We start from the raw sequence: 26,222 nt of genomic DNA, 5'->3' as shown, positions 1-26,222 counted from the left end.
TGAACCAATCCTGCACTTTCTGCATTATTCCCAGAAATACCTGCCATTGTTGTTCCACTGTCTTCCCTGCTAGGGTATTGTTCCATTGAACTTTGGCCAGCTCCTCCCTCATAGCTCCATAGTTCCCTTTGTTCAACTGTAATAATGACAGATCCGATTTTCCCTTCTCCTTCTCAAATTGTAGATTAAAACATATCATATTATGGTCACTACCTCCCAATGGTTCCTTTACCTCGAGGTCCCTGATCAAATCTGGTTCATTGCACAACACTAAATCTAGAATTGCCTTCTCCCTGGTAGGCTCCAGTACAAGCTGTTCTAAGAATCCATCTCGGAGGCACTCCACAAACTCCCTTTCTTGGGGTCCAGTACCATTCTGATTCACCCAGTCTACCTGCATGTTGAAATCCCCCATGACAACTGTATCATTACCTTTGCGACATGCCAATTTTAATTCTTCATTCAACTTACACCCTACATCCAGACTGCTGTTTGGGGGCCTGTAGATAACTCCCATTAGGGTCTTTCTACCCTTAGAATTTCTCAGTTCTATCCATACTGACTCTACATCTCCTGATTCTATGTCATCCCTCGCAAGGGACTGAATATCATTCCTCACCAACAGAGCCACCCTCTGCCAGTCAGTCTGTCCTTTCGATAAGATGTATATCCTTGAATATTCATTTCCAAGGCCCTGTCCGCTTGAAGCCATGTCTCTGTTATTCCCACAACATAGTCCACAAAAAACAACGAATTTCAGGGTTGTATATGATGATATATGTACTTTGATAATAAAACTTTGATAATAAATTTACTTAGAACTTTGAATAAAAACATTGCGGTAGCTCACCAGATTTACTTGCAATTTATCTGTTTCCATCGTATATCAGTCTATGAATATAGTCAATGAACCGCTGCCTCAAGGAGCCAGTAAGGTCGATTTAACCCAGATCTTGGCGCAATCGGTGTAACTTTCCCAACATCCCCATTCAATCCCTCGACACCAATACAGCACTTTAACTCTCATTCTACCCAACCCTCACCACCCCATCCCCCACCCTGTCTGTAACCTCTCTCTTCCCCATCCGTGGAATTCTCTGCTTTCAGTTGCTGAAGCCACTGCCGCGCCCTGCCTACCAAACCTGGCCGGAACCACTCTACCTGTCCCGCCGCCGCCTGCGGCCGCGATTACATTCGAGCACCACACAAGGGCCGCCAGCAGGAGCCATCTTGTCGCCATCGCACAACGCGCCTGCGCACATCCACGTCTCTGCGATCTATTACACGGTCTGGCCTGTGGTTACCATGGCGACGGCGCCCAGGCCTGGTCGTGTACACAACCTGTTGATACAACTGATGATGACTGCCCGGCTATCTCAGCCTACTAATAAATGGTGGATTTTACCTAGAGTCAGGGATTCAAATGTAGCGTTCATAAATTTAAAACTTCGTTTGCACTCTCTGTAGAGTTTGTCATATTCGTGCAGCCATTCACTACTCGAGACGTGAATTCTGATAGGATTGACCCTTTCCCGTTCATCATTGGTCTTCTAGTCTTGTCAGTCAAACGATTCTACCTCCTCCCCCATTTCCAGCACGTTTAAAACTCCCAGAAACATGAACGACCTGCTCATGAGTTGTTACATCCACCATTGTACTGCAGATCAATCTTCAACCACAGGGGCGGTGTCCATAGCAATTTAACGCTGTTGTTTGCAAAATCTAATTACAGCTGCAGAACTATTAACAGAACAATAATTTTCAACTACTGAACTATATATCAAAAAATCATGCACAGTTCTCAAAGGTACAGTACACTCGTGCACACTACCCTGGAGATCTAACCTTAAAAGTTGGCACTCTACAGACTGGAGAAGAAAAATGTAAGCTGGAATTTCAATATCTCATTACCGCATTGTTTGTAAATGTGCCTCTGTAGAGAGTAGAATTATTTCCTACGCCATGGGGCTAATAGTTATTTATGACTCACTATCACATGGATCAAATTGCCTGGTTGTTTTAATTGTATAATATGTAGGAGTTTTTTAAATTCATATTGCCAGCTGCATTTTCTACATAATTAAACATTAAAATATTCGTGTACTTTGGTAGAAGGAATAAAGGCATAGACTATTGTCTAAACGGTGAGTGAATTCAGAAATCGGAATTGCAAAAGGATTTGTCAGTCGGTAGTGAGGACGGCAAATATAAGGTTAGCATTCATTTAGAATATCAAAATAATGCTGAGGCTTTTTAAGGATTTGGTCAGACCACATTTGGAGTTTTATTAGCAATATTGGGCCAATTTACGAAAGGATGTATTGGCATTGGAGAGGGTCCAGAGGAGATTCTCGAGAATTATCCTGGGAATGAAACGGTTAACGTATAAGGAGTATTTGATAGCTCTGGGCCTGTACATGCTGAAATTTACAAGAACCTCTTTGAAGCTTATCGAATATTGAAAGTGGATGTGGACAGGATTAGGAAAGTCTGGGACCAGAGGGCACAGTGCCTTTAGAAATTAGATACTTTAGCCGAACTGTGGTGAATCTGTCGAATTCCTTGCCACAAACTGCTGTGGAGATCAAGTCTTAGGGTATATTTAAAGCGGAGGTTGATAGTTCTTGATTAGCAAGGACATCAAAGGTTACGTAGAGAAGGAAGGAGAATGGGATCGAGGGAAAATTATCAAACGGTTCTCCTACTGTATGTTTTGTGGTCTCATTACATTAGGCTGAGATTATAATTTACCATCAAAGAAATGATCATCTGTATTGGATTTGATTTGACAATTGCTTCATAGTGAAAACCAACATAAGTTATAACCAGTTATTTTGCAAAATCTTTTATTTAAAAATGAGGGATAAAATACTGTAGGTATTTTGAAAACTTCAGGATCAGGCATATCCATGATGTGGAGGTTAGGCCATTAAATGGACACTCAGCATCCATTTCCAATTATTTATACATAATTCCCCCAGCACTCCCAATTTTCAGTCAGTACAGTTACAGAAATTCAGATGTGTTCCAAATTCCAAGAGTAAAGGTGATTTATTAGCTCAAGGCATTCTCTGATCTGTGTTACTATACTTACCCATTAACTGTAGTATGGAACAATTTCAGAAATCCAGTGAGAGCATTATTTTTTCTACTTGCAGTTTGTCTTTTGCACATTCATTGTTAGTCTTCGTTCATCTATAATTTTTGATAAATTCCATTGTATTTCTTTATTTTTACTGAAAATACCCACTAAAAATGAATTTCAAGATAGCGTATGGTGACAAATAATTTGTAAATAAAATATTAAAATTTTGAATTTAGCATTCACAGACCTACTTTGCGGCACTAGCCTCCTCACCATCAAGGGCATCTTCAAAAGGCGATGCCTCAAAAAGGCAGCATCCAACGTTAAGGACCCTTACAATCCAGGACATGCCCTCTTCTCATTTCTTCCATCAGGGAGGAGGTATCTGAGCCTGACAACACATTCAGTATTTTAGGAAGAGCTTCATCATCAGATTTCTGAATCGTCCATAAACCCTTGAATATGCCTCACTAATTTTGTAATTCTTATTTATTATATATTTAATTTATTCATATAAGAAATTAAACAAGTAAATTATAAATATATAAAATATATATACACATACATATGTCACAAGAAATTCTGCAGATGCTGGAAATCCAAAACAACACACACTAATTGCTGGAGGAACTCAGCAAGTCATGCAGCATCTATAGAAATGAATAAACTTTTCGGACTGAGACCCTTCTTCAGGATTGGAAAAGGGGAAAGATGCCAGAATAAAAAGGTGGGAGGAGGGCAACGAAGGACTGAAAAGGAAGGAATCTGATAGGAGAGTGGACCATAAGAGAAAGGGGAAGAGAGGACCCAGTAGGTGATAAGACAGGTGAGAAGAGCTAAGAGGCCAGAGTGGGGATTAGAAGAAGAGGGGAGTGAGGAGAAATCAATGTTCATGCCATTAGATTGGAGGTTATGCAGACGGAATACAAGATGTGGTGCCTCCACCCTCATCATGGCACAAAAGCACATGTCGTTATGGGAATGGGAATCAGAATCAGAATTAAAATGTTTGGCCATTGGGAAGTTCCAATTTTGGCAGATGGAATGTAAGTGCTCGACGAAGCGGTCCCCTAACTTATGACGGGTCTCACCAAAGCACAAGAGGCCTTACTGGCAGCACTGGACACAATAGGTGGGCCCAGCAGATATGCAGGTGAAGTGTTACCTCACCTGGAAGGACTGTTTCGGGCCCTGAATGGTGGTGAATGGACAGGTGCTCGCAGGGATAAGTGCTGGGAAGGACGAATGGACAAAGAAATCATGGAGGGAGCAATCCCTGCAAATACCTGGGGGAAGAGGTAGGTAAAGGTATATTTGGTGGTAGAATCCCTTTGGAAATGGCAGTGGATGCAGAGGTTCTTGGGGTGGTAGGTAAGGACTGAAGGAAGTATATCACTATTAAGGTGGTGGAAAGATGGGCTGAGCACGTATGTTCATGAAATGGAGATATTGGTGAGGGAAGCATCAATGGCGGAAGAAGGGAAACACCATTCTTTGAAGGAGGACATCTCTGATGTGCTTGAAAGGAAAGCCACATCCTGGCAACAGATACAGTGGGAGATGAAGGAACGGAGAACAGGGAATAGCATTTTAACAGGAGACATGGTGGGAAGAAGTAGTCAAGGTAATCGTGGAAATCGCTAGGTCTATAGAAGATGTTGGCCAACAGTTCGTCTCCAGAGAGAAAGGGAAGGGAGGTGTGAGTGATGGTCCAGATTGAGGGGGGGGGGGGGGGGGGAGTGGTGTGGACCACATGTCACATTCATTTCTTATTGTTTATTTTGTGGATTGCATTGTACTGCTGCCACAAAATAGGTTTCACAAGATACTCTAAGTGACCACTTTATTAGGTACAGGAGTGGAACCTAGTGCAGTCTTCTGCTGCTATAGCCTACCCACTTACGTTCGATGTGTTTTGTGTTGAGAGATGCCCTTCTGTACCAATGTTGCAATGTGTGGTTATTTGAGTTACTGCATCAGCTTGAACCAGTCTGGCCGTTTTTGTATGACCTCATTAACAAGGTATTTTCACCCAAAAAACTGCCACTCACTGGATTTTTTGTTTTGTTTTTTTTTGTACCATTCTCTGTAAATTCGAGAGACTTATGCATGAAAATTCCAGATTACCAGTTTCTGACATACTCAAACCACTCCACCTAGCACCAACAATTATTCCATGATCAATGTCACTTTAGATCTCATTTCTTCCCCATTCTGATGTTCAGTTTGAAATGAACCTCTTGATCACATCTGCATGCTTTTATACATTGTGGTGCTGTCACATGATTGGCTAATTAGTTATTTGCATTAATGAGCAGGTGTACCTAATGCAGAGGCCACTAAGTATATGACCTTTACATCAGTGATAATAAACCTGATTGGTTGAAGAAAACATTTCAGCTTAGTGGCATTATTTGCAAAATTAACACTTTATAAGATTAAAGTGTGGTGTCAACACTAGTTATAAAAAGACAGATTCCTACTGCTTGGCATACATACGAATAGTCTTCATTTCCACAGTATGTTTTTCAAGATCACTGGGTTAATATGATTTTGAAAATTCCTTTGTCACTACTTTAAATCATAATGATTATCAAAGGCAAGAATGCATGTTAGAATTTTAACCAGTGTACTTAAAATAAAACAAGAAAATTTAATGAAATACAGTACCTATAAAAAGTATTCATTGATTTTAGAAGTCACATAATTAGGGTTAAATGGAAATCACTGAGTGCAGTCTAAGTGTTACCATTGATTGTAGTAAAACTACAGCTGTATCGGGAAGGTCCAATTGCTGGTGAGTCAGTACCCTGGCAAAAACTACACCATGAAGACAAAAGAACACTCGAAGCAACTCTGCAAAAAGGCTATTGAAAGGTACAAGTCAGGAGATGGATACCAGAAAATTTCCAAGTGTCTGAATATCACTTGGAGTACAGTTAAGTAATCATGAATAAATAAAAAGCTGTAAATCTGCCTGGGGAAGGCCGTCCCCAAGAACTGAGTGACCATGCAAGAAAGAAACTAGTGAGGGAGACCACCAAGAGGCATAATGACAACTCTGGAGTTACAAGTCCCAGTGGCTGAGATGGGAGACTGGAAAAGGGAAAGCCACTGATGAAAAATAACTCATATGAAATCTTGGCTAGAGTTGCCAGAAAGCATGTGGGAGACTCTGAAGTTAGCTAGAAGGTTCTATGGTCTGATGACACCAAAATTAAGCTTTTTGGCCATCCAACTAAATGCTATATTCAGCATAAGCCTAACACCACATATCATCAAAAAAAAAGTCCCTAACATGAAGCATGGTGGTGACTGCATCTTTCTCTGGGAATGCTTCACTTGCAGCAGGCCCTGGAAGGCTTGTGAAGGTAGAGGGTAAAATGAATGCAGCAAAAATACAGGGAAAACCTGATGCAGTGCGACTTGGGAGAAGATTTGTTTTCCAGCAAGACAGGGATCTTGCTTTATGCTAGGGATCCAGCAAGATCTCTAACATAAAGCCAAAGCTACACAGGAATGGCTTAAAAACACCAAAGTCGGAGTCCAGACCTCAAACCAATTGAGAATTTGTGGCTGGACTTGAAAAGGTCTGTTCACTTATGATTTCCATGCAATCTGACAGCACTTGAGCAGTTTTATAAAGAATGGGGAAAAACTGCAGTGTCCAGATGTGCAAAGCTGATAGAGACCTATCTACACAGACTCAAGGCTGTAATTGCTGCCAAAGGTGCATCTAAATACTGACTTGAAGGGGGTGAATACGTATGCAATCAATCGTTTTATATTTGTAAGTAATTTAGATCACTTTGTAGAAATCTGTTTTCACTTTGACACAAGAGTCTTTTTCTGAGCAGTGTAAAAAAAAGCACCAAATTAAATCGACACAAAATGCTGGAGGAACTCAGCAGGCCATCCGATTTTCTCGTTTGTGACAAATTTAATCCACTGTGATTCAATGTTGTAAAACAATAAAGCATGAACCCTTCCAAGGGGGTGAATAATTTTTATAGGCATTGTACAGCCTGAATTGTGAGGTAGTATTCAGGAGTTACAGTGTGCTGATCCATCTTGATCTCATGTTTGAGGGATGAGCTTGAGAAATGGCCACTGTTTTCTTATGTAAAGGAAGATAGTCACCTTTAGCTAATCTTTAGCTAAACCAGGTGCAGATTTCTTGTGTGAAACAAGTATTGTGAGAATACTAACAGAAGGTAACACATCTTCACCGGGTCCAGTATATTCAGTCTTGTGAGATTTATAGCTTGTACAGTAATTTCACTTATCAATCTCCATTGTCCTCCAACAAGCCAAGAATATCACTATTGTGAGTGCCTTGGATATATTCAATATCTTTTTTAAAAAAGTCATTTGAATTTTGGTATCTGTTACAAACACTCTTCTTAACTCTTTAAATGAGTCAGCTTTTCTCTTGAACAGATGAACTGGGATTTCTGGGCTGCTTCAGTAACTCCTCCAATTTCTCCAAATCATTTTCCACTGAATCTTTTCCAGCAATTTCATGTACTAAATCTTCTGTCACATTAAGTCTGGCTCTCCTGCGGAGAAGATGCAAATTGTTTATGTAACAAACACAATTCCTTAAACAATGAGCTGGTGATAATCACAGTGTGATTTGTACAAATCAGAACAAATTATAATTTAAACTGGCACAGAGAGTAGAGCTGCTGACTCACTATTCCATTGACCTAGTTCAATCCTGTCCTTAGGTGTAGTCAGTCTGGAGTTTGTATGTTTTCCATAAGAAGTGTGTCTTCCCTCCAGTGTTCCAATCAAAGTAAAAAAAAAACTTTAAAGTCAAAGTATGTGTATGTCATCAAATACAACCTTAAGATTCTTGCAGGCATTTACAGGAAAATAAAGATATACAATAGAATTTAGGAAAAACTGTAAACAAAGACTGATAACCAATGTGCAAAAGACAAAGACAAATAGTACAAATAAAAATAAGCAAGAAATAATATTGGGAGCATGAGTTGTAGAGTTTGTGAATGAGAGTCTGTAGGTTGTTGAATCAGTTCAGAGTTGAGGTGAGTGAAGTGATCCATGCTGGTTCAGAAACCTGATGGTTGAGGGATAATAACTGTTCCTGAACCTGGGGTGGTGTGGGTGCTGAGACTCCTGTACCTCCTTCACGATGGCAGTATGAGAAGAGGGCATGGCCTGGATGCTAGGGGTCTTTGATGGGCTGAATAGTGGCGAGCGCTTTGCCTGTAAAGGACTGGGCTGTATCCACCACCTTGTAGACCTTTCTTTTCCACACCAGGCCCTGATGCAACCAATCAGGAAACTCCAACTTCTCAAAAAAAACTGTGGATTGCCCACTGTATTGTATAGGAGAGTTTAGAATCTGGAGGGCATAAGTAAGTGTGGAGAAGACTAACTAGCATAAGATTTGTATACGAATAGGTGCTTGACAGGCAGTGTGGACCTGCTTCTGTGCCGTATCTCTCTATAAATCTACGTATTGGTGAGAAATGGTGAACCAATTAAACTAGCAATACTAAATATACTAGTTTCAGATCTATTGCTTGGATGTATCAAGCATGTTATCTATAGCTTCATCAGATTTATTTGTCACATGTATATCAAAACATTTTGCAGTGAATCAAATCAGTGAATATCGTGCTGGGCAGCTCGTAAGTGTCACCAGGCTTCCAGCACCAACAGAGAATGCCCACAACTTAACAATTCTGACCCAAACATCTTTGAAATATGGAAGGAAACTGGAGCACCCAGAGGAAATTCATGGGGTCACCAGGAGAAGACTGTGGCGGGAATTAAATACTGATTTTACAGCCTGCACTGTAAAGCATTATGCTAATAAGCTACATTTTAAAATACATTTCAAAATACATTTCAAAGCTCGTTTCAAAGATTTTCCCATGTCTTATTCTAATTTCAGAGGTCACAAAATTATAACTTCTTACCATTCCTCCAACTTAAGTTTATAATTTTCTTGACGTTGTCTATGTTTCCTTTCCCGCAGGGTTTCTCCATTAACTTTCTGAATTCCCAGGATCAAGGCCCCAGCTGGTATCCTGGAAGAAAATGGCATATATAGCTGTCAGTACACAATCTACATGAAACTGGACTGGAAAGCTCACTGACTTTTCTCAGGCATTGGGTGACTCTATCTTCAAGTACTTGCAGAAAAAAAAACAAACACCAATTACAAATATTTTAAAAACAATTAAAACTTACTACCTTCACCAGTCTTCAACCACCTTCACTTAGGGAAAACCATTACAGTGACAGTCAGCACACAATGAAAAGGAGGGAACAAGATTTGTAGCCAATAAGATAGATGTTTTTCATGGAAGTGTATTGCTACCACTTCCAGCCTGGACAATATTACTCATTTGCTCATGAAGCACTAGAAATCTGAGGGCAACTTTATATATTTCAGTTTTGTCTTTACACCAAAAAACATGAACCCTCTCCTGGCATCACCTTCTCCAGCCAGCAGCCTATCCGATGGATTTCACTACTTCAACATGTTAACTCTCAGTAATAGAACTTCCTTTACAACAGTGGTTCCCAACCTTTTTTAATGCCATGGACCCATACCATTAAGCAAGGGATCTGTGGGCCCGAGGTTGGGAACCCCTGCTTTACATGAAGTACAAACTACCTTTAAAATACTTCCTCCCCACCATAGGTAGTATTGACTGGAGGCGCTGCCTCTTGAAGGCAACGTCCAAAGATCGCCATCATCTGGGCCATACCATCATCTCGTGCTCCAATCAAGCAGGAGGTACAGAAGTCTGAAGTCCCATACCACCAAATGTTCAGGGGATATTTGCGTGGAGTTCTGCATAGGTACGTTCCAATGAGACAGGGAAAGGATGGTAGGGTACAGGAACTATGGTGTACAAAGGCTATTGTAAAACTAGCCAAGAAGAAGAGCTTACGAAAGGTTCAAAAAAACTAGATAATGATAGAGATTTAGATGATTATAGGGGTAGCAGGAAGGAGCTTAAGAAATTAGGAGAGCCAAAAGGGGCCATGAGAAGGCCTTGGCAGACAGGATTAAGGAAAACCCCAAGGCATTCTACAAGTATGAGAAGAGCAAAAGGATAAGACGTGAAAGAATAAGACCTATCAAGTGTGACAGTGGAAAAGTGTGTATGGAACCGGAGGAGTTAGCAGATATACTTACTGAGTACTTTGCTTCAGTATTCATTACGGAAGAGGATCTTGGTGATTGTAGGGATGACTTACAGCAGACTGAAAAGCTTGAGCATGTAGATGTTAAGAAAGAGGATGTGCTGGAGTTTTTGGAAATCATCAAGTTGGATAAGTCACCGGGACCAGACAGAAGGCAAAGAGTGGTTGTAGATGGGTTGTATTCTGTATGGAGATCGGTCACCAGTGGTGTGCCTCGGGGATCTGTTCTGGGACCCCTACTCTTTGTGATTTTTTAAAAATGATGTGGATGAGAAAGTGAAGGGATGGGTTAGTAAATTTGTTGATGACACAAAGGTTGGAGTTGTTGTGGATAGTGTGGAGGGCTGTCAGAGGTTACAGCGGGACATTGATAGAATGCAAAACTGGGCTGAGAAGTGGCAGATGGAGTTCAACCCAGATAAGTGTGAGGTGGTTCATTTTGGTAGGTCAAATATAATGACAGAATATAGTATTAATGGTAAGACTCTTGGCAGTGTGGAGGATCAGAGGGATCTTGGGGTCCGAGTCCATAGGACGCTCAAAGCTGCTGCGCAGGTTGACTCTGTGGTTAAGAAAGCATACAGTGCATTGGCCTTCATCAACCGTGGGATTGAGTTTAGGAGCCGAGTGGTAATGTTGCAGCTATATAGGACCCTGGTCAGACCCCATTTGAAGTACTGTGCTCAGTTCTGGTCACCTCACTATAGGAAGGATGTGGAAACCATAGAAAGGGTGCAGAGGAGATTTACAAGGATGTTGCCTGGATTGGGGAGCATGCCTTATGAGAATAGGTTGAGTGAACTATGCCTTTTTCCCTTGGAGCAACAGAGGATGAGAGGTGACCTGATGGAGGTGTATAAGACGATGAGAGGCATTGATCACGTGGATAGTCAGAAGCTTTCTCCCCCAGGGCTGAAATGGCTAACACAAGAGGGCACAGGTTTAAGGTTCTTGGAAGTAGGTACAGAGGAGATATCAAGGGTAATTTTTTATTTGTTTGTTTTTTCTTTAAAAACACAGAGAGTGGTGAGTGTATGGACTGGGCTGCCAACGACAGTGGTGGAGACGGATATGATAGGGTCTTTTAAGAGACTCCTGGATAGGCACATGGAGCTCAGAAAAATAGAGGGTTATGGGCAACCCTAGGTAATTTCTCAGGTAAGAACATGTTTGGCACAACTTTGTGCTGTAGGCTTTCTATGTTTCTAAAAACAGTTTCACTTCAACCATTCAGTTCTTGAACCAACCTAATCACTACAGTTTAGCAACACTATGACCATCTTGCACTCAAATATACTTCTTTTTGTTCTAATTGTGTTCTTTCTTGAGAGAATAGAGGGACCCAGGGCTTCTGCAGTTCCTGTCCAATGCTAGTAGCAAGAAGATAACATGGCCAGAATGCTGGAGGGTTTTGATGATGGATGCTGATTTTTTTGTGGCAGCACTCCACGTAAATGTTCTCAATAGTAGGGAGGGCTTTTCCTGTGATGGACTAGGTTGTATTCAGCACCTCATGTAACCTGGGGGTTGGTGCTTCTATACCAGACGATGATGCAACCACAAACTAAAGAAATTGCATATTTTGGAAATCCAAGCAACATACACAAAATGCTGGAGGGACTCAGCAGGGCAGGCAGCATCTATGGAAAAAAGTACAGTCAACATTTCGGACTAAGATCTTTCGGTGGGGTGGTGCAACCAGTTAGGATATTCTCTAAGTTTGATACAGATACAGAAGGTTGTTAAAGTTTTTGGGGACATCTACACAAACTTTAAGTACAGCTGTTGGGCCTTTTTTGTGATGGCCGCAAGAGAGATCCTCTGAGATATTAATGCCAAGGAATTTAAAGTTACTGACCCTCTCCACCTCTGATCCCCTAATGTTGACTGGCTCCTAGAGCGGCTTTTACCTCCCAATAAATCAGGGGGCAGCATGGTAGCGTAGCGGTTACTGTAACACTATTACAGCACCAGTGACAGCATTAATTCCGCCACTGTCTGTAAGGAGCTTGTATGTTCTCCCCATGACTGTATGGGTTTCCTCCCACAGTCCAAAGACACAGGGTAAGTACGGTAGGTTAATTGGTCACATGGGTGTAACTGGGCAGCATGAGCTCGTTAGGTCGTAAGGGCCCATTACCGTGCTGTATCACTAAATTAAATAAATTTTCTGACTCACCCCATTACTGCGCCAATGGCTGAACCAGCTAAAAATCCACCCAGTCCGAGATTCATCCGGAATAGTCCTCCTGTGATTGCTAAAACCAGAGGTACATGCTTCACATTAGCTCTCAGTAACTGGTGCTACTTGTAAATGACAAAGGAAACAAAAGCTTCACTCTTTGAGCCCTGTATTCAATGTACACAAATACTGGTTTTGTACAGTTTGTGGAGCTTGCTGCAAGCTTCTCTTGTTGTACAAGAGGTCAGGTTTCAACACGAGCCATGACATTACACAAAGGGATATCCTTGCATTGCAGAACATTTGGAGAAGGTTCACCACGTTGATTCCTGGGATGAAAGACTATTTTATGAAGGAAGGCTGAGGCTACACTCATTACCGCTGGGAAAAATGATACATGACCTTATTGAACCATGAGATTCTGAGGGAGTTGAAAGGATGATAGGAAATCTAGAATTAGGAGGTGGGGAAAAAAGTTTCAGAATAAGAAGTCACCCATTTAATATAGATGGACAGGAATTTCTTCTTGGAGTGTATTGATATTGGTTTATTATTGTCACATGTACAAGAAACAGTGAAAAGTTTATCTTGCACACCGTTCATACAGATCAAATCATTATACAGTACACTGAGGTAGAACAAGGAAAATTGGGGCATTATGGTAGCGCAGCAATTAGTGTGACACTATTACAATTCGGGCCTAAAGAGTTTGGAGTTTAATCTTGGCATCTTCTGTAAGAAGTCTCTATGTCCTCCTTGTGGGATGGGTGGGTTTTCAGTTTTGTGCCACAGACAAAAGACATACTGGGTAGGTTAATTGGTCATTGTAAACTGTCCTGTGATTAGGTTAGGGCTAAAATCAGGGTTGCTGGGGTGCCTCTGTTTGAGGGGTTGAAAGGGCCTACTCTGCACTGTATCACTAAATAAATAAGAATAAAGTGATGACAGATCAAAAGTTCAAAGTAAATTTATTACTGAAGTTCATTTATGTCAACAAATACAACCCTGAGATTCATTTTGTTGAGGGCATACACAGTAAATATAAAGAAACATGATAGAATCAATGAAAGACTGCACACAAGAGTGTCAAACAATGTGCAAAAGACAATTATGCAAATACAAAAAGAAAAAATAATAAGAGTAAATAAACAATAATATTAATGACATGAGATGAAGTGTCCTTGAAAGTGAGTCCATAGGTTAGGGACACAGTTCAGTGATGAGACAAGTGAAGTTGAGTGATGTTATTCCCACAACTTCATGAAGTTGATGAAGATGCAGAATAAAGTATAATAGTTTATAGAGAATACACAGTGCAGGTAGGTAAGGCGAAAGATCATAATGAGGTAGATTGTGATGACATGAGTACAACTTACCGTATTAGGGAACTATTCAATAATCTTATTACAACAGGATAGCTGTCTTTGAGTCTGGTGGCACATGCTTTCAGGCTTGGATTAACAAATATGTCTAGCACAAGGGACTGTAGATGATGAATCATTCAATACTGTACATTCAAGTCGGGGACGGATTTCTGAACCATAGGGGAAAATTGAGGATTATGGTGACACCATAGGACATAGGAGCAGAATCAGGCCATTTGGCCCTTCATGGCTGATTTATTACCCCTCTCAACCCCATTCTCTTTCCTTCTCCCGTAACCTTTGATTTGCTGACTAATCAAGCACCTATCAACTTCTGCTTTAAAATTACCTAATGATGGCAATTAACTCAACAGATTCACCAGACTCTCACTAAAAAAAATTCCTCATCTCTGTTCTGAAGCAAGGATTCCAGACCATTTTTATGCCACAGAGATCGACCATTAACCAAGGAGTCCATGGACCCCAGGTTGGGAACCCCTGTTGTAAAGGAACAGATCTAGCAGAAAAGAGGACCCACAAGCACGTTGAATTACAAATTGCTTTGAAGAAGCCATACTGCCCACTTACAACATTCTAGTGACAGTGTTCAGCTGAACTGCCTATTGAAGCCTCTAGTTCATTCAGCAATGCTGGTGGTGATGGCAAGACCGTGTCAAAGTTAGCTCCACCATTCAGAGGATTAAAAAATAAATCAGTCTAGATTTCCATTTCTTGGTCACTTTTGAAACGATTAAGCAACACCTGTGGTCCGGATTATGCCATGGCTCTTCCCTGATCAAACAGTCAATCAGCACTCTCACAGTGACCTCATGAAAAATGGTCATTAGGCGAGGTGGGACTGATGAAAACCATTCAACCAAAAGAGGCATGATAAAGAATCTGAAAAAGATTCAAATTCTAGGGAAGATCACAGGCAAAGGGGAGAAAAGTCAGATGGAACTGTTACGTGACCATGGTTTTGTTTACTGTGGGTGTCACTTTAAAACGGCTGGATGAGGTGGGACTATGAGATCAGTATAACAAGCTGCGACAGACTGCTGTGACTTTCAGAGGGGAAGAGGGAGAATGTTTTGGACTGCAAGCTGCTGGCAGGAGCTTGCTGCGACAATAGGTAAAGTCTGATACTTTCCCATGCTCAAAGGACTGGGTTGATTAATGGCACACAGTACACATTGGATGTGTGACTGTCGCTTTGTATGATCCATACGTGGATTTTGTTGGGAGTATCCTGTGGCGACCACTTTTGTTAACCCTTACCTGGTTTTGGGTAATCGCTTGTGCTAGGGTATATTCCATGACTGTCATCTTGTGATATTTCTATGTGGATTTTGGGATGACTCAACAGATAAGATCTTCAGCGACTGTTACTTTGTTTTCCCAGCATGGAATCTGTGAAATTCTTCGTGATCTCCTCCTCTCTACATTTTAACGTGGATTTACCAATCCCTCCCCTCACCTATTACTGGACCTTTCCAGTTTGCCAACTTAAGATTTTAAGAACTGTTGCTAAGCTTGACAGTTTGGGAGCCACACACACATAACACTGTTAACTTCTGATTCCTAGAAGAAAGGTTTTTTTCCCCTCAGATCGGTTGCAATAGATAACTCATTTAAATGTAAATTAGCTCAGCATCTGAGGGTGGGGTGGTGGGTGAAGACTAGGTAGAGTATAAAACTAGGTATAGAGCATTTGAACCAAATTATCAACTTTGGAAAGTCACGGGATGACGAGTACGCTCCAGTCTACATTAACGGAGACATAGTGGAGAGAGTGTCCAGTTTCAGGTTTCTGGGAATACACATCTCAGAAGACCTTACATGGTCCACTAACACCACAACAATAGTTAAGAAAGCACAGCAACGCTTGTTTTTCCTCAGGACGCTGAAGAAAGCTGGTCTACCTGAACAGATGCTGGTGACCTTTTACTGCTGCACCATAGAGAGCATCTAAACATACTGCATCTCTGTGTGGTATCTCAGTTGTACAGCAGCTAATAGAAAAGCACTTCAGCAGGTCGTCTCTAGCGCACAGAAGATCATCGGGACACAGCTCCCAGCCCTGGAGGACACCTACAACTCACACTGCCTAAGGAAATCTACAAGTATCTGTAAGGACAATACACACCCATGCAATCATCTGTTTGAACTTCTTCCACCTGGCAGACACTAAGATTTTCTATGCCTGCACTTCCAGACTGAAAAATAGCTTTTTCCCCCAGAGCTATAATTGTTCTGAACCTATCGATCAAGCATCATCCATAAATTTGTTATATTGCTACCTTTAACACTGGTTTTATGGCTGTCATGCATCTGAGTTGCGCTTTTGTACTGCTGGACATTGCTTGTACTGGCTGGTTACTGGATTTTATCTGTTGTTTATTTATTTTATTTGTTGTTTTATAGCATTGAGTATGAGAGTTGCAAACTCATTTTCGCTGTATTGGTGCATGACAAATTGTACTATGCAAGGACCATAAAGACATTTCATTTCATCAATGTGCTTGAAAATAAATAAAATGTTACAATTAATAAATACAAAACGCAGGGGGAGGTTCATGATTCGAAAAGTGCAAGTTTAAGCAGGCTCTCACCTCCAGCTGCGGAATAGTACCTCAGGAGATTCTGATCGTGATACACCGATAAGCCCGTGCTAACTGTACTGTTTGGGGGAAAAATAATGAAGTAAGAATAAACAAGTAAAAACAATGTAATCACATCTACATGGCCTGAAAGGGGAAAGTAAACCTGCACCCATACATATAATTGGGGCGGCATGGTAGTGTAGCCGTTAGCGCAACACAATTACCGCACTGGCAACCAAGGCTGAATTCCCACTGCTGTCTGTAAGGAGTTCGTACATTTTCCCTGTGACCACGTGGGTTTCCTCCCACATTCCAAGGACCTATGGGTTAGTCACATGGGTGTAATTGGGTAGTGTGGGCTCTCTGTACCTAATAAAGTGGCCACTGAGTGGATGTTTGTGCTCTTCTGTTGGTGTAGCCCAAGCACTTCAGGGATGTTCTTCTGCACGCCATTATTGTAACGTGCGGTTATTTGAGTTATTGTCACTTTCCTGTCAGCTTGATCCAGCCTGCCATTTCTCCTCTGACCTCTCTCATTAACAAGGTGTTTTCACCCACAGAACTGCCACTTACTGGATGTGTGTTTTTTTTGTTTTTTGCTCCATTCTCTGTAAACTCTAGACACTGTTGTGCACAAAAATCCCAGATCATCGGCAGTTTCTCAGATACTCAAACCACTGTCTGCCACCATTCAATGGTCTGTCACTTGGATCACATTTCTTCCCCATTCTGATGTTTGGTCTGAACCTCTTGACCATGTCGGCATGCTTTCATGCATCGAGCTGCTGCTGCATGACTGGCTGATTAGATATTTGCATTTACAAGCAGTGACCACTGAGTAGTTTACAGTTTGCATCTTTTCTTTTATACAGCATCCTTTATTTTACATTATCTATCTTGTTTAAAGTCTGTTAACTCACTCTGTGATACCCCCAATGATTCAGCTATAGATAAAATGTTCACAAAAGCTCCTTCAAATCTGAAAACAGAATCCAAAGTCAGCTCTTTGGATCCTAAAGATGTTAATGTTTGTGTAATAGACAATAGACAATAGGTGCAGAAGTAGACCATTCGGCCCTTCGAGCCTGCACCGCCATTTTGAGATCATGGCTGATCAATTCCTATCAATACCCCGTTCCTGCCTTGTCCCCATATCCCTTGATTCCCCTATCCATAAGATACCTATCTAGCTCCTTCTTGAAAGCATCCAGAGAATTGGCCTCCACTACCTTCCGAGGCAGTGCATTCCAGACCCCCACAACTCTCTGGGAGAAGAAGTTTTTCCTTAACTCTGTCCTAAATGACCTACCCCTTATTCTCAAACCATGCCCTCTGGTACTGGACTCTCCCAGCATCTGGAACATATTTCCTACCTCTATCTTGTCCAATCCCTTAATAATCTTATATGTTTCAATCAGATCCCCTCTCAATCTCCTTATTTCCAGCGTGTACAAGCCCAGTCTCTCTAACCTCTCTGCGTAAGACAGTCCAGACATCCCAGGAATTAACCTCGTGAATCTACGCTGCACTTCTTCTACAGCCAGGATGTCCTTCCTTAACCCTGGAGACCAAAACTGTACACAATACTCCAGGTGTGGTCTCACCAGGGCTCTGTACAAATGCAAGAGGATTTCCTTGCTCTTGTACTCAATTCCCTTTGTAATAAAGGCCAACATTCCATTAGCCTTCTTCACTGCCTGCTGCACTTGCTCATTCACCTTCAGTGACTGATGAACAAGGACTCCGAGATCTCTTTGTATTACTCCCTTACCCAACTCTATACCGTTCAGATAATAATCTGCCTTCCTGTTCTTACTCCCAAAGTGGATAACCTCACACAATCTTGCATCTAAAATAACAAGTCAAATTAAAGAGAATATTTTCCTCATGTTATTTCACCATTGGCACAGGAGAGAAATCTCATCCAAATCAAACTGTCATTCCAATCAGAATTCCTCTCTCTTACTTGTGATGATGTGTGTAATTACCTCCATTCAGTTTTACTCACACTATTAATGCAGTTTTCTTAGTACCTATGTTTATTTGGAAGCCAACCAGCCTGCTCAATCTATCCATGGAGAGACCAGAGACTACAGATATCGGAATCTGGAGCAACGCACAACATGCAGGTCAGGCAGCATCTCTGGAGGGAGATGGACACTCAACGTTTCAGGTCTGATTAAACCATGCATTTCTCATTTTCAGCATCTGTGCTATGTAGCTTTTTAAATGTGCCATTACAACCAACAATTTAAAATTAAAGACAGAGAAATAGCAGTTTACTGAAATTTCAGTACATATTATGCAAAAATAGTTCATTGAACAGTACAGCACAGGAACAGGCCCTTCAGCCCACAATGTTTTGCTGAACCAATTAGTAACCAAACGGGCAACTAAACTAATCCCTTCTGCCTACACAATGTCCATATCTTTCCATTTTCCTCAGATTAATGTGTCTATCTGCCTCTTAAAAGTTCCAAAAGTTTCTGTCTTTACCACCTGGCCAGGCAGCACATCCCAGACACCCACCACTCTGTTTAAAAAAAAACATCTCTCCCCCCCCCACATCTCAGTTGAAATTACCCTCACCTTAAATACATGCTTTCTTGTTTTCAGCCATTTCTAAATTGTAGCTCAAGGAAACATTAAAATCCAGCTGTAAGGGAAAATGGTTTATGCTGGAACATAATCTGATAGAGGTAGTTAACTTTCCCATGTTATGCTCTTGGGAACACTCACATTATCAAGTTTAACACATCTTGAAAAACATACGTTATCACTTGAGAACACACCAACTTTCCAGTTTGTGACAACCAAATTCTGCTTCCTTTCAAACATATTAAAGTGGTTCCAGGAGTTGCTCCTGGGCATTTGGCTCACACTGTAAACACAATTAGTTTACATGCTGTAACGGACCAAACATTACACTTACTTGAAAATCGTGACAAATGCAGTCACCCTCCAGCTCCACCGCCATCCATAACGGATGAAACCTCGGACAGCAGCATCTTGTGCTGACCTCTAACAGATGAGAAAAAGCAGCATTGATGCAGGGAAATCGTTGCTCACTCACACAAGCTACATAGTAGTACTACACAGAAAACAAATGCAGTTAATTGGTTTCAATTTGCAACATATTGCAGCACTGTCACTGCAGTTTTGGAGACTGACCTAATAAAACACATAAATTGAGAGCCTTAGAGGGTTTATTTTCCCTTTCAGAGAGGGAATGTTAAATGTTGGATAGCTTAGGTTAAGGTAAGAGTGCAGCAGTTTAAACATTTGTATGGCAGGCTGTGTTTTTTTTTAATTAAAGAGAGACTGATAGGTGCCCAAAACCAGGGAAATTCCTAAGAGGCAGATACAATGCTAGTATTTAAAATGGTGTGTGGGATGTCCAGGGAGGGGTAGCACCTCTAGTGAAGGGGCTTATCGTGTCCATTCTGGGGCAGCTCACTTACTTTTGGTCCCCACCAAGCATTCACCTGTGGCTCCCAGTAACTGTTTGCATGTGACAGCAGCCACACCTGGGTACACCTCTTCGAAAGGTGAGCTAAACCAGGTGAGGGTAGCCGACAGCCTCATACCCCAGAGAGACAGGGACATAAATGTTCTAGCATGTGAAGCAGCTGCGACAGGTTGGGCGGATGAGATCTACAGTGAGATCCAACAGCTAGGGTGGTGGTACTGCAACGCTCCGTGGAGAGCGAAGGACATGACAAGGCACAGAGGACCTCATGGTCATCCACTGCATCCAGGGGAGATCCCAGTTTGTGACACTGGACCCGGACTTCTGAGGTCGAGAGACCGGAACTGTCCCAGTGCAACAGCTTATCCACTTTAGAAACTCTCCCGTACAGGTTTTCTATCATCATCAGGCAGGATGGACAACCATCACCATTTAAGACGCATTTAGACAGGCACATGAAAAGGCAGGGAATGGAGGGTATGGACCACGCACAAGCAGATGGGACAAGTTTGATATGGCTCACTATTCTATGTACCTAATACAATGAAAGCAATCCATGTGGCACCCAACACTTGAAAAATTGAAGGAAACACAGTGGAAGCAACTGACACATCAGTAAGTCCTGATGAAGGGTCTTGGCCTGAAATGTTGACTCTTTATTTCTCTCCATCTGCACTAACATCTCCCAAGGCTTCCTGCAGCTCATCTGTATAACACTGGTAATCGAGGCTGTGATCCCCACAGGTTGCCAGCAGGGTTTTCCCATGTTCTCAGCTTTAACATTTATTTGTTGTGTCGTTTGCACATTGGTTATTTGTGTCAGTTTTCGTCTGTTTATGTAGTTTTATTGTATTTCTTTTTCCCTGAAAATTCCATATCAAGATGGCATGTTGTAACAAATATGTACTTTGATAATAAATTTACTTTGAACTTACACCCCAAAGTTAATAGCAACTATTAATTGTTCCTATTGTGTAACTAGATCTGGGCTGGTGATAAGAGCTTCCCATCAGATTAGCACAAATAAAGATTAGCTTTATGTATCACATGTACATCAAAAGATACAGTGAAATGCCATCATTTGCATCAAATCTGCGAGGGTATGTTGGGGCAGCCTGAAAGTGTTGGATGCTTCTGGTGCCAAAATAGCATGCCCACAACTTACTAACCCTAACTTGCACGTCTTTGGAATGTGGGAGGAAAAAGACATAAAACTAGGTGCTTTACAGTCAGAACCACTCTGGGCCTGTTTCCAGTTTCTCTGTCATGTAATTCTGTCACTCACCAAAGCTTCCAAGCGATTTTTGTACACCTCAGCCTGGCTCTGTTCGATGTAACGGATTTTAGCATGCCGAGCTGCAGGAATACCACCGTACACCATCCCAACAAATCCAGCGACAATAGCACTCTTCCAGATATGGATGACTTCCTCCGGGTAATTCTTCATCTCGCTACGTGCATAGAACGTGTATTCAATCATACAATCATAGACACTTCAGCCCATCCAGCCCGTGCCGAACCATTCAAATTGCCTAGACCCATCAACCTTCATCCACACCATACCTCCCATCCATGTACCTCTCTAAATGTCTCTTGAACACCGAAATTGCAATTACATCTACCACTTGTGCTGACAGCTAGTTCCGTACTCTTTCCACTCTGAGTAGACATTACCCCTCACCTTCCCCTTAAACTCACCTTTCACCCTTAACCCATGACCTCTAGTTGTAGACTCACCTAAACTCAGTAAGAAAAGCCTGCTTACATTTACCCTATCCATGCCTCTCGTAATTTTGTACATGTCTGTCAAATTGCCCCTCAATCTTCTATGTTCTAGAGAATAAAATTCAAACCTATTCAATCTTTCCTTATAACTCAGGTCCCTCAGTCCCAGCAAAATCCTTGTATATTTTCTTTATACTCTTTCAATCTTACTTATATCTTTATTCTAGGTGACCAAAACTGCACATAATACTCCAAACTTGGCCTCACCAATGTCTTATATAACTTCAACATAACATCCCATCTCCTGTGCTCAGTACCCTGATTTATAAAGGCTTTATTTATGAACTTATCTACCTGTGATACCACTTTCAATGAATTATGGATCTGTATTCTCAAATCCCTTTGTTCTACCACACTCCTCAGTGTCCTAACATGATCTACCCTGGTTGGTCCCACCGAAGTGCAACACCTCACACTTGTCTGCATTAAATTCAATTTTCCAGCTGGTCCAGATCTCACTGCAAGCTTTGATAGTTCCCTCGCTGTCCACTACACCACAAATGACAATAAAGGCTCAATTGTTGCTCAGTTAACCACATTTCCATTTCAAAAAAAGATACAATTATGAACTTGGGCTCAAGGCTCAATTTTATTTGTCATGTACATTTACATACATTTAGTGGCCATTTTATTATTAATCTCCTGTACCTAATAAAGTGACCACTGAGTGCATGTTCGTGGTCTTCTGTTGCTGCAGCCCATCCACTTCAAAGTTCAATGTGTAGTGGTGTGTTCACAGATGCTGTTCTGCACACCACTGTCGTATGGTGATTGAGTTACTGTCACCTTCCTGTCAGCTTAAACCAGCCTGGCCATTCTCCTCTGATCTCTCTCATTAACAAGGTGTTTTAGCCACAGAACTGCCACTCACTGGATGTTTTGTTTCTTTTTCAAACCATTTTCCGTAAACTCTAGAGATTGTTCTGCATGAAAATCCCAGGAGATCAGCAGCTTCTCAAAAGATACTCAAACCACCCCATCTGGCATCAACATTCATTCCACAGTCAAAGTCATTTAGAATACATTTCTTCCCCATTCTGATGTTTGGTCTGAACAACAACTGAACCTCTTGACCATGTCTGCATGCTTTAATGCATTGAGTTGCTGCCACATGATTGGCTGATTAGATAATTGGATTAATGAGCAGGTGTACAGGTTTACCTAATAAAGCAGCCACTGAGTGCAAATTTACATGTATAGGGAATTTGCAGTGGTGTGTCAGTACGACATGCAACAAAAAAACAATATTCAATAATTACATTTAAAAAGTACAGATATGGAATATGATGTGCATAAATATATAAATACCATCATGTATCTACAATGCAAAGAACATTATAAAAAGTGGTTTAAAGTGTTTACAGTGCAGAGTAATGGACAAAGAGGGTGGGGGGCTAACTAGAATGGTTCATCAGATTAACTGCCTGGAGGAAGTTTCCAATGTAAATAAGCTAAGGGCTGATATTGCTGAGGAATAAAACTTGCTACTTTAAATTTTGTCCAAAACTGACGGTTTTGTTAACTAAATATACTTAAGGATACAAGATACAGGCAGATATACCATATAGAGTTAGGTCAAATCTCTTTCAACGGATGCTGTCTGACGTGTCAAGTGTTTCAAGTTCTTGGAGCAAAAATAAACTGCTGGAAGATTCAGCAGGTTGAGATGCCGCAGTATGTATTACATATTTTAAGTTTTTATTTCATTTATAGTGTATGCTAGACAACCGGGTGACCCATTGGGGCACCCTTTGAGAGAAAGGTAGTGCAGTCTGATGTGATGTGCTTTGGAAATTAAAGAAGAAAAACTCAGTTTATTAAAGAATAAAGATGCATAGCAAGACAAATATAGCTCCTCCTCGTTTAACGCAGGACACTTTTGATGACAACATTTCTGGTTGATCTGCCACCCTTCAAGAATACTCTAACATTTTCATTTATTTTTCCCCTCGCTTAAAGCCACATACAGCTGACCATGCTGGAATACCGGTTTCTCCAGATAAATCAACACATTCTCCATGGTTTGGCCTTGTGCCTTATGTATAGTCATAGCAAAGCATTGTCGTCTTCAGCAACTCTCACAATAATTACTCTTTGCCGCATATTCTCGAGTTGATCTTTCCTTTTCTCCTGTCTCTTCCTCTCTCCTCCTTCTCTGCCTGTTTTTGTCAATCTGGAGATGCGCAGCCCTTTCACCCTTCGTCTCTTCAAGCATGTTCTTTCTCTCCGATCCTGGAGTCATGCGGCCCTGGCCTGGCCCGATTCTTGTTCTCTCCTCCTTCTGTGCCTGTTGTTGTCATTTTGGAGACGTGCATGCCTCTCCTCCTCTGTCTCTTCTTCTCTCATCTTTTTTGTCCTGATTCTTTGATCCTGGAGTTGTGCGGCTCTAGCCTCATCCGATTCTTGTTCTTGCCCTCTCCTTGCCGCTTCCCGACAACGCTTGGCATCATCTCTTGACCATAATGTCCCCCTTCTCTTTCCACACGCCATAATTAGGCTGTCCATATTTTTTTTACCCTAATACTGGATAGGAGTTACGAAGCAGTAACACCAAAGCCTCCAGGACGCTGATTTTTCTTGATGATGTGGTTGGTGCTCTCCTAAATAGATGTGATAGCCCTGCCCTTTTGCTGCGGTTGGCGTTGTTGCTGTGAGCATCGTGAGCTGCCGAGCACATGCGTCGTGGTGTCGCGTCGCGGATTCCATTAAAGCTGGAATCAGCTCGGGTTGTGGAAAGCGGGGCCTGTTAATTGACGGGTGAGCGATTTTATACGAATATATAACCCTAAGCGTTGCATCCATTCTGTAAGTTAGTGCATTTTAAGTCGATGTAGTAAAAAAAGTGCCGCTGTAATGCACTGTTTGGGCTAATTGGAAGTCACAAATGGACAAACAGAGCATGAGAATTTTAGTAGATTAACCACTGAATGGAAGGATAGATTGTGGAACTAAGTGGTCACTTTCTGTTACTGTGTTTCATAGCCAGAAAGATTGAGACTGTCAAAGAGATTTCAAAAACACCTCTTTACACCCCCCCACACAAAATGGAACTCAGCAGGTCAAGCACCATCAGTGCAAATGAATAAACAGTCCACATTTAGAGCCAAGACCCTTCATCAGGTCCTGAACACTGACTGTTTATTCATTTCCATTTTGACCCACTGAGTTCCTCCAGCATTTTGTGTGTTGCTCTGGATTTCCAGCATTTGCAGAATTTCTTGTGTTCCCTCCCCCCACCCCAATTTTCAGCTTTTCCTTCAATCAACTTTCTATGAACGCATGTTAAAATGACTACACTTTCCCAGGCATTAAAAAATTGATTGGGTTCATACTTACTCTCGGTGTAATAGTTCCCGGAGTCTATCCCATCCTGTCTTAGGGATCTGGGAACTACCAATAAATTCTGGAAGCTTTTCATCCCGGCTCTCCATGTTTTCTGCGGCACACACCCGAGGGAAGCGGAACATTCTACCAAAGTAGCAGTTAAGATAACTCCAGAAATACTCGTCACCTGGCATTTTGTTGAGGCAGAGGCACGTCGGAGGGTCAATGCTTTATCTCACCACTAATATTGCTCCTCATTTAGCCCCAGATGCAATGACTCACTGTAAATCAATAACATAAACCACATTCCATCACTTCCTTCACCAAATTGAACATTAAAATATTAGCTTTATTTATCACATGTAGATGGAAGTATACAGTGAAAAACATCATCATAATTTAACTGGAATATATTTTATTATTCGTTACTATACTTCAGGTAACACTATTTTGTGGTGTGTGCAAATTACCTGTACTGTGTTGTGCACTTTGGTCCGTAGGAACAGTGTTTCATTTGGTGGGTTGAATGTCAATAAACTTGAATTCCCCTTCCCCCCATGTCCCCCTCGCCTCTCTCTCCGGTCCGTATCCTCCCCATTCCACTGCTCCTCTACCTCTCCCTACCATTGCTCTCCCTTTCCCCCTCCCCACCCACTCTTCCTCCTCTCCTCTCTCTCCCCTCACTACCCACCCTTCGACACCGGTGACATTGACGCTGTCCTGTTTGGATCCTGGGGCCCAACTGCAGCACAATTGCTGGCGGAGAGACTATAAGCCACCTTACCTCCTGGCACAGCCAAGACATCTGCTCTAGCTGCCGGTGACAGAAAAACGAACTTCCCGGCTTTCCCCGGCACCCAGGTACCGCGCACCCCAGGAGGCCGGAGCAAGCCCCATAGAGCAACTGCGCAGACTCCGGACATATGGCATCATGGGAGTTGTAGTTCAAGGGCAGCAGTCGGAAGTAGGAAGCCTTCCCGTCCATTGCTGGCGCGAGGGGGAAAGCTTAGAGAGAAGGCCTTTAATCAGAATCAGGTTAATAACTTATCATAAAATACATGATAAATATAGAAACAAATAAATACATGAATTATAGCATATTATGTATATCAAATAGTTAATTTTAAAATAGTGCAAAACAGAAATAATTAAAAAACGTGAAGTAGTGTTCATGGGTTCATGTCCATTTAGAAATAGGATGGCTGAGGGGAAGAAACTT

General features: G+C 41.7%; 2 protein-coding genes and 1 long non-coding RNA gene across 3 annotated transcripts in view; 1 reads left to right on the top strand and 2 right to left on the bottom strand.

Annotated features, from left to right (window-relative positions):
* The window catches only part of poglut1 (protein O-glucosyltransferase 1), a 32,413-nt gene extending 31,131 nt beyond the window's left edge, over window positions 1-1,282 (bottom strand). The window contains exon 1 of the mRNA XM_073062210.1: window positions 1,162-1,282. Coding sequence (XP_072918311.1) covers window positions 1,162-1,240 — 79 coding nt within the window. The 5' untranslated portion in view covers window positions 1,241-1,282. The remainder of the gene's footprint in view (window positions 1-1,161) is intronic.
* A 282-nt stretch (window positions 1,283-1,564) lies between these two features.
* LOC140736270 (uncharacterized) lies at window positions 1,565-16,323 on the top strand. The gene is made up of 4 exons (XR_012100914.1): window positions 1,565-1,883; window positions 9,768-9,928; window positions 11,297-11,434; window positions 14,197-16,323. It is a non-coding gene; the product is annotated as an uncharacterized lncRNA (long non-coding RNA).
* On the bottom strand, window positions 5,496-25,921 carry timmdc1 (translocase of inner mitochondrial membrane domain containing 1). Its single transcript, XM_073062212.1, has 8 exons — window positions 25,788-25,921; window positions 25,016-25,284; window positions 21,180-21,345; window positions 19,358-19,446; window positions 16,435-16,502; window positions 12,456-12,534; window positions 9,037-9,147; window positions 5,496-7,644 (listed from the first exon to the last, which is right to left on the bottom strand). Exons 2-8 carry the CDS (start codon window positions 25,195-25,197, stop codon window positions 7,506-7,508), a joined length of 834 nt encoding a protein of 277 aa, XP_072918313.1. The 5' UTR covers window positions 25,198-25,284; window positions 25,788-25,921; the 3' UTR covers window positions 5,496-7,505.
* Window positions 25,922-26,222: the final 301 nt, after the last annotated feature.

The sequence above is a fragment of the Hemitrygon akajei genome, chromosome 11 (genome assembly GCF_048418815.1).
Source record: "Hemitrygon akajei chromosome 11, sHemAka1.3, whole genome shotgun sequence".
NCBI classification, from domain to species: domain Eukaryota; kingdom Metazoa; phylum Chordata; class Chondrichthyes; order Myliobatiformes; family Dasyatidae; genus Hemitrygon; species Hemitrygon akajei.
This window is presented reverse-complemented; position numbering and strand designations above follow the sequence as displayed.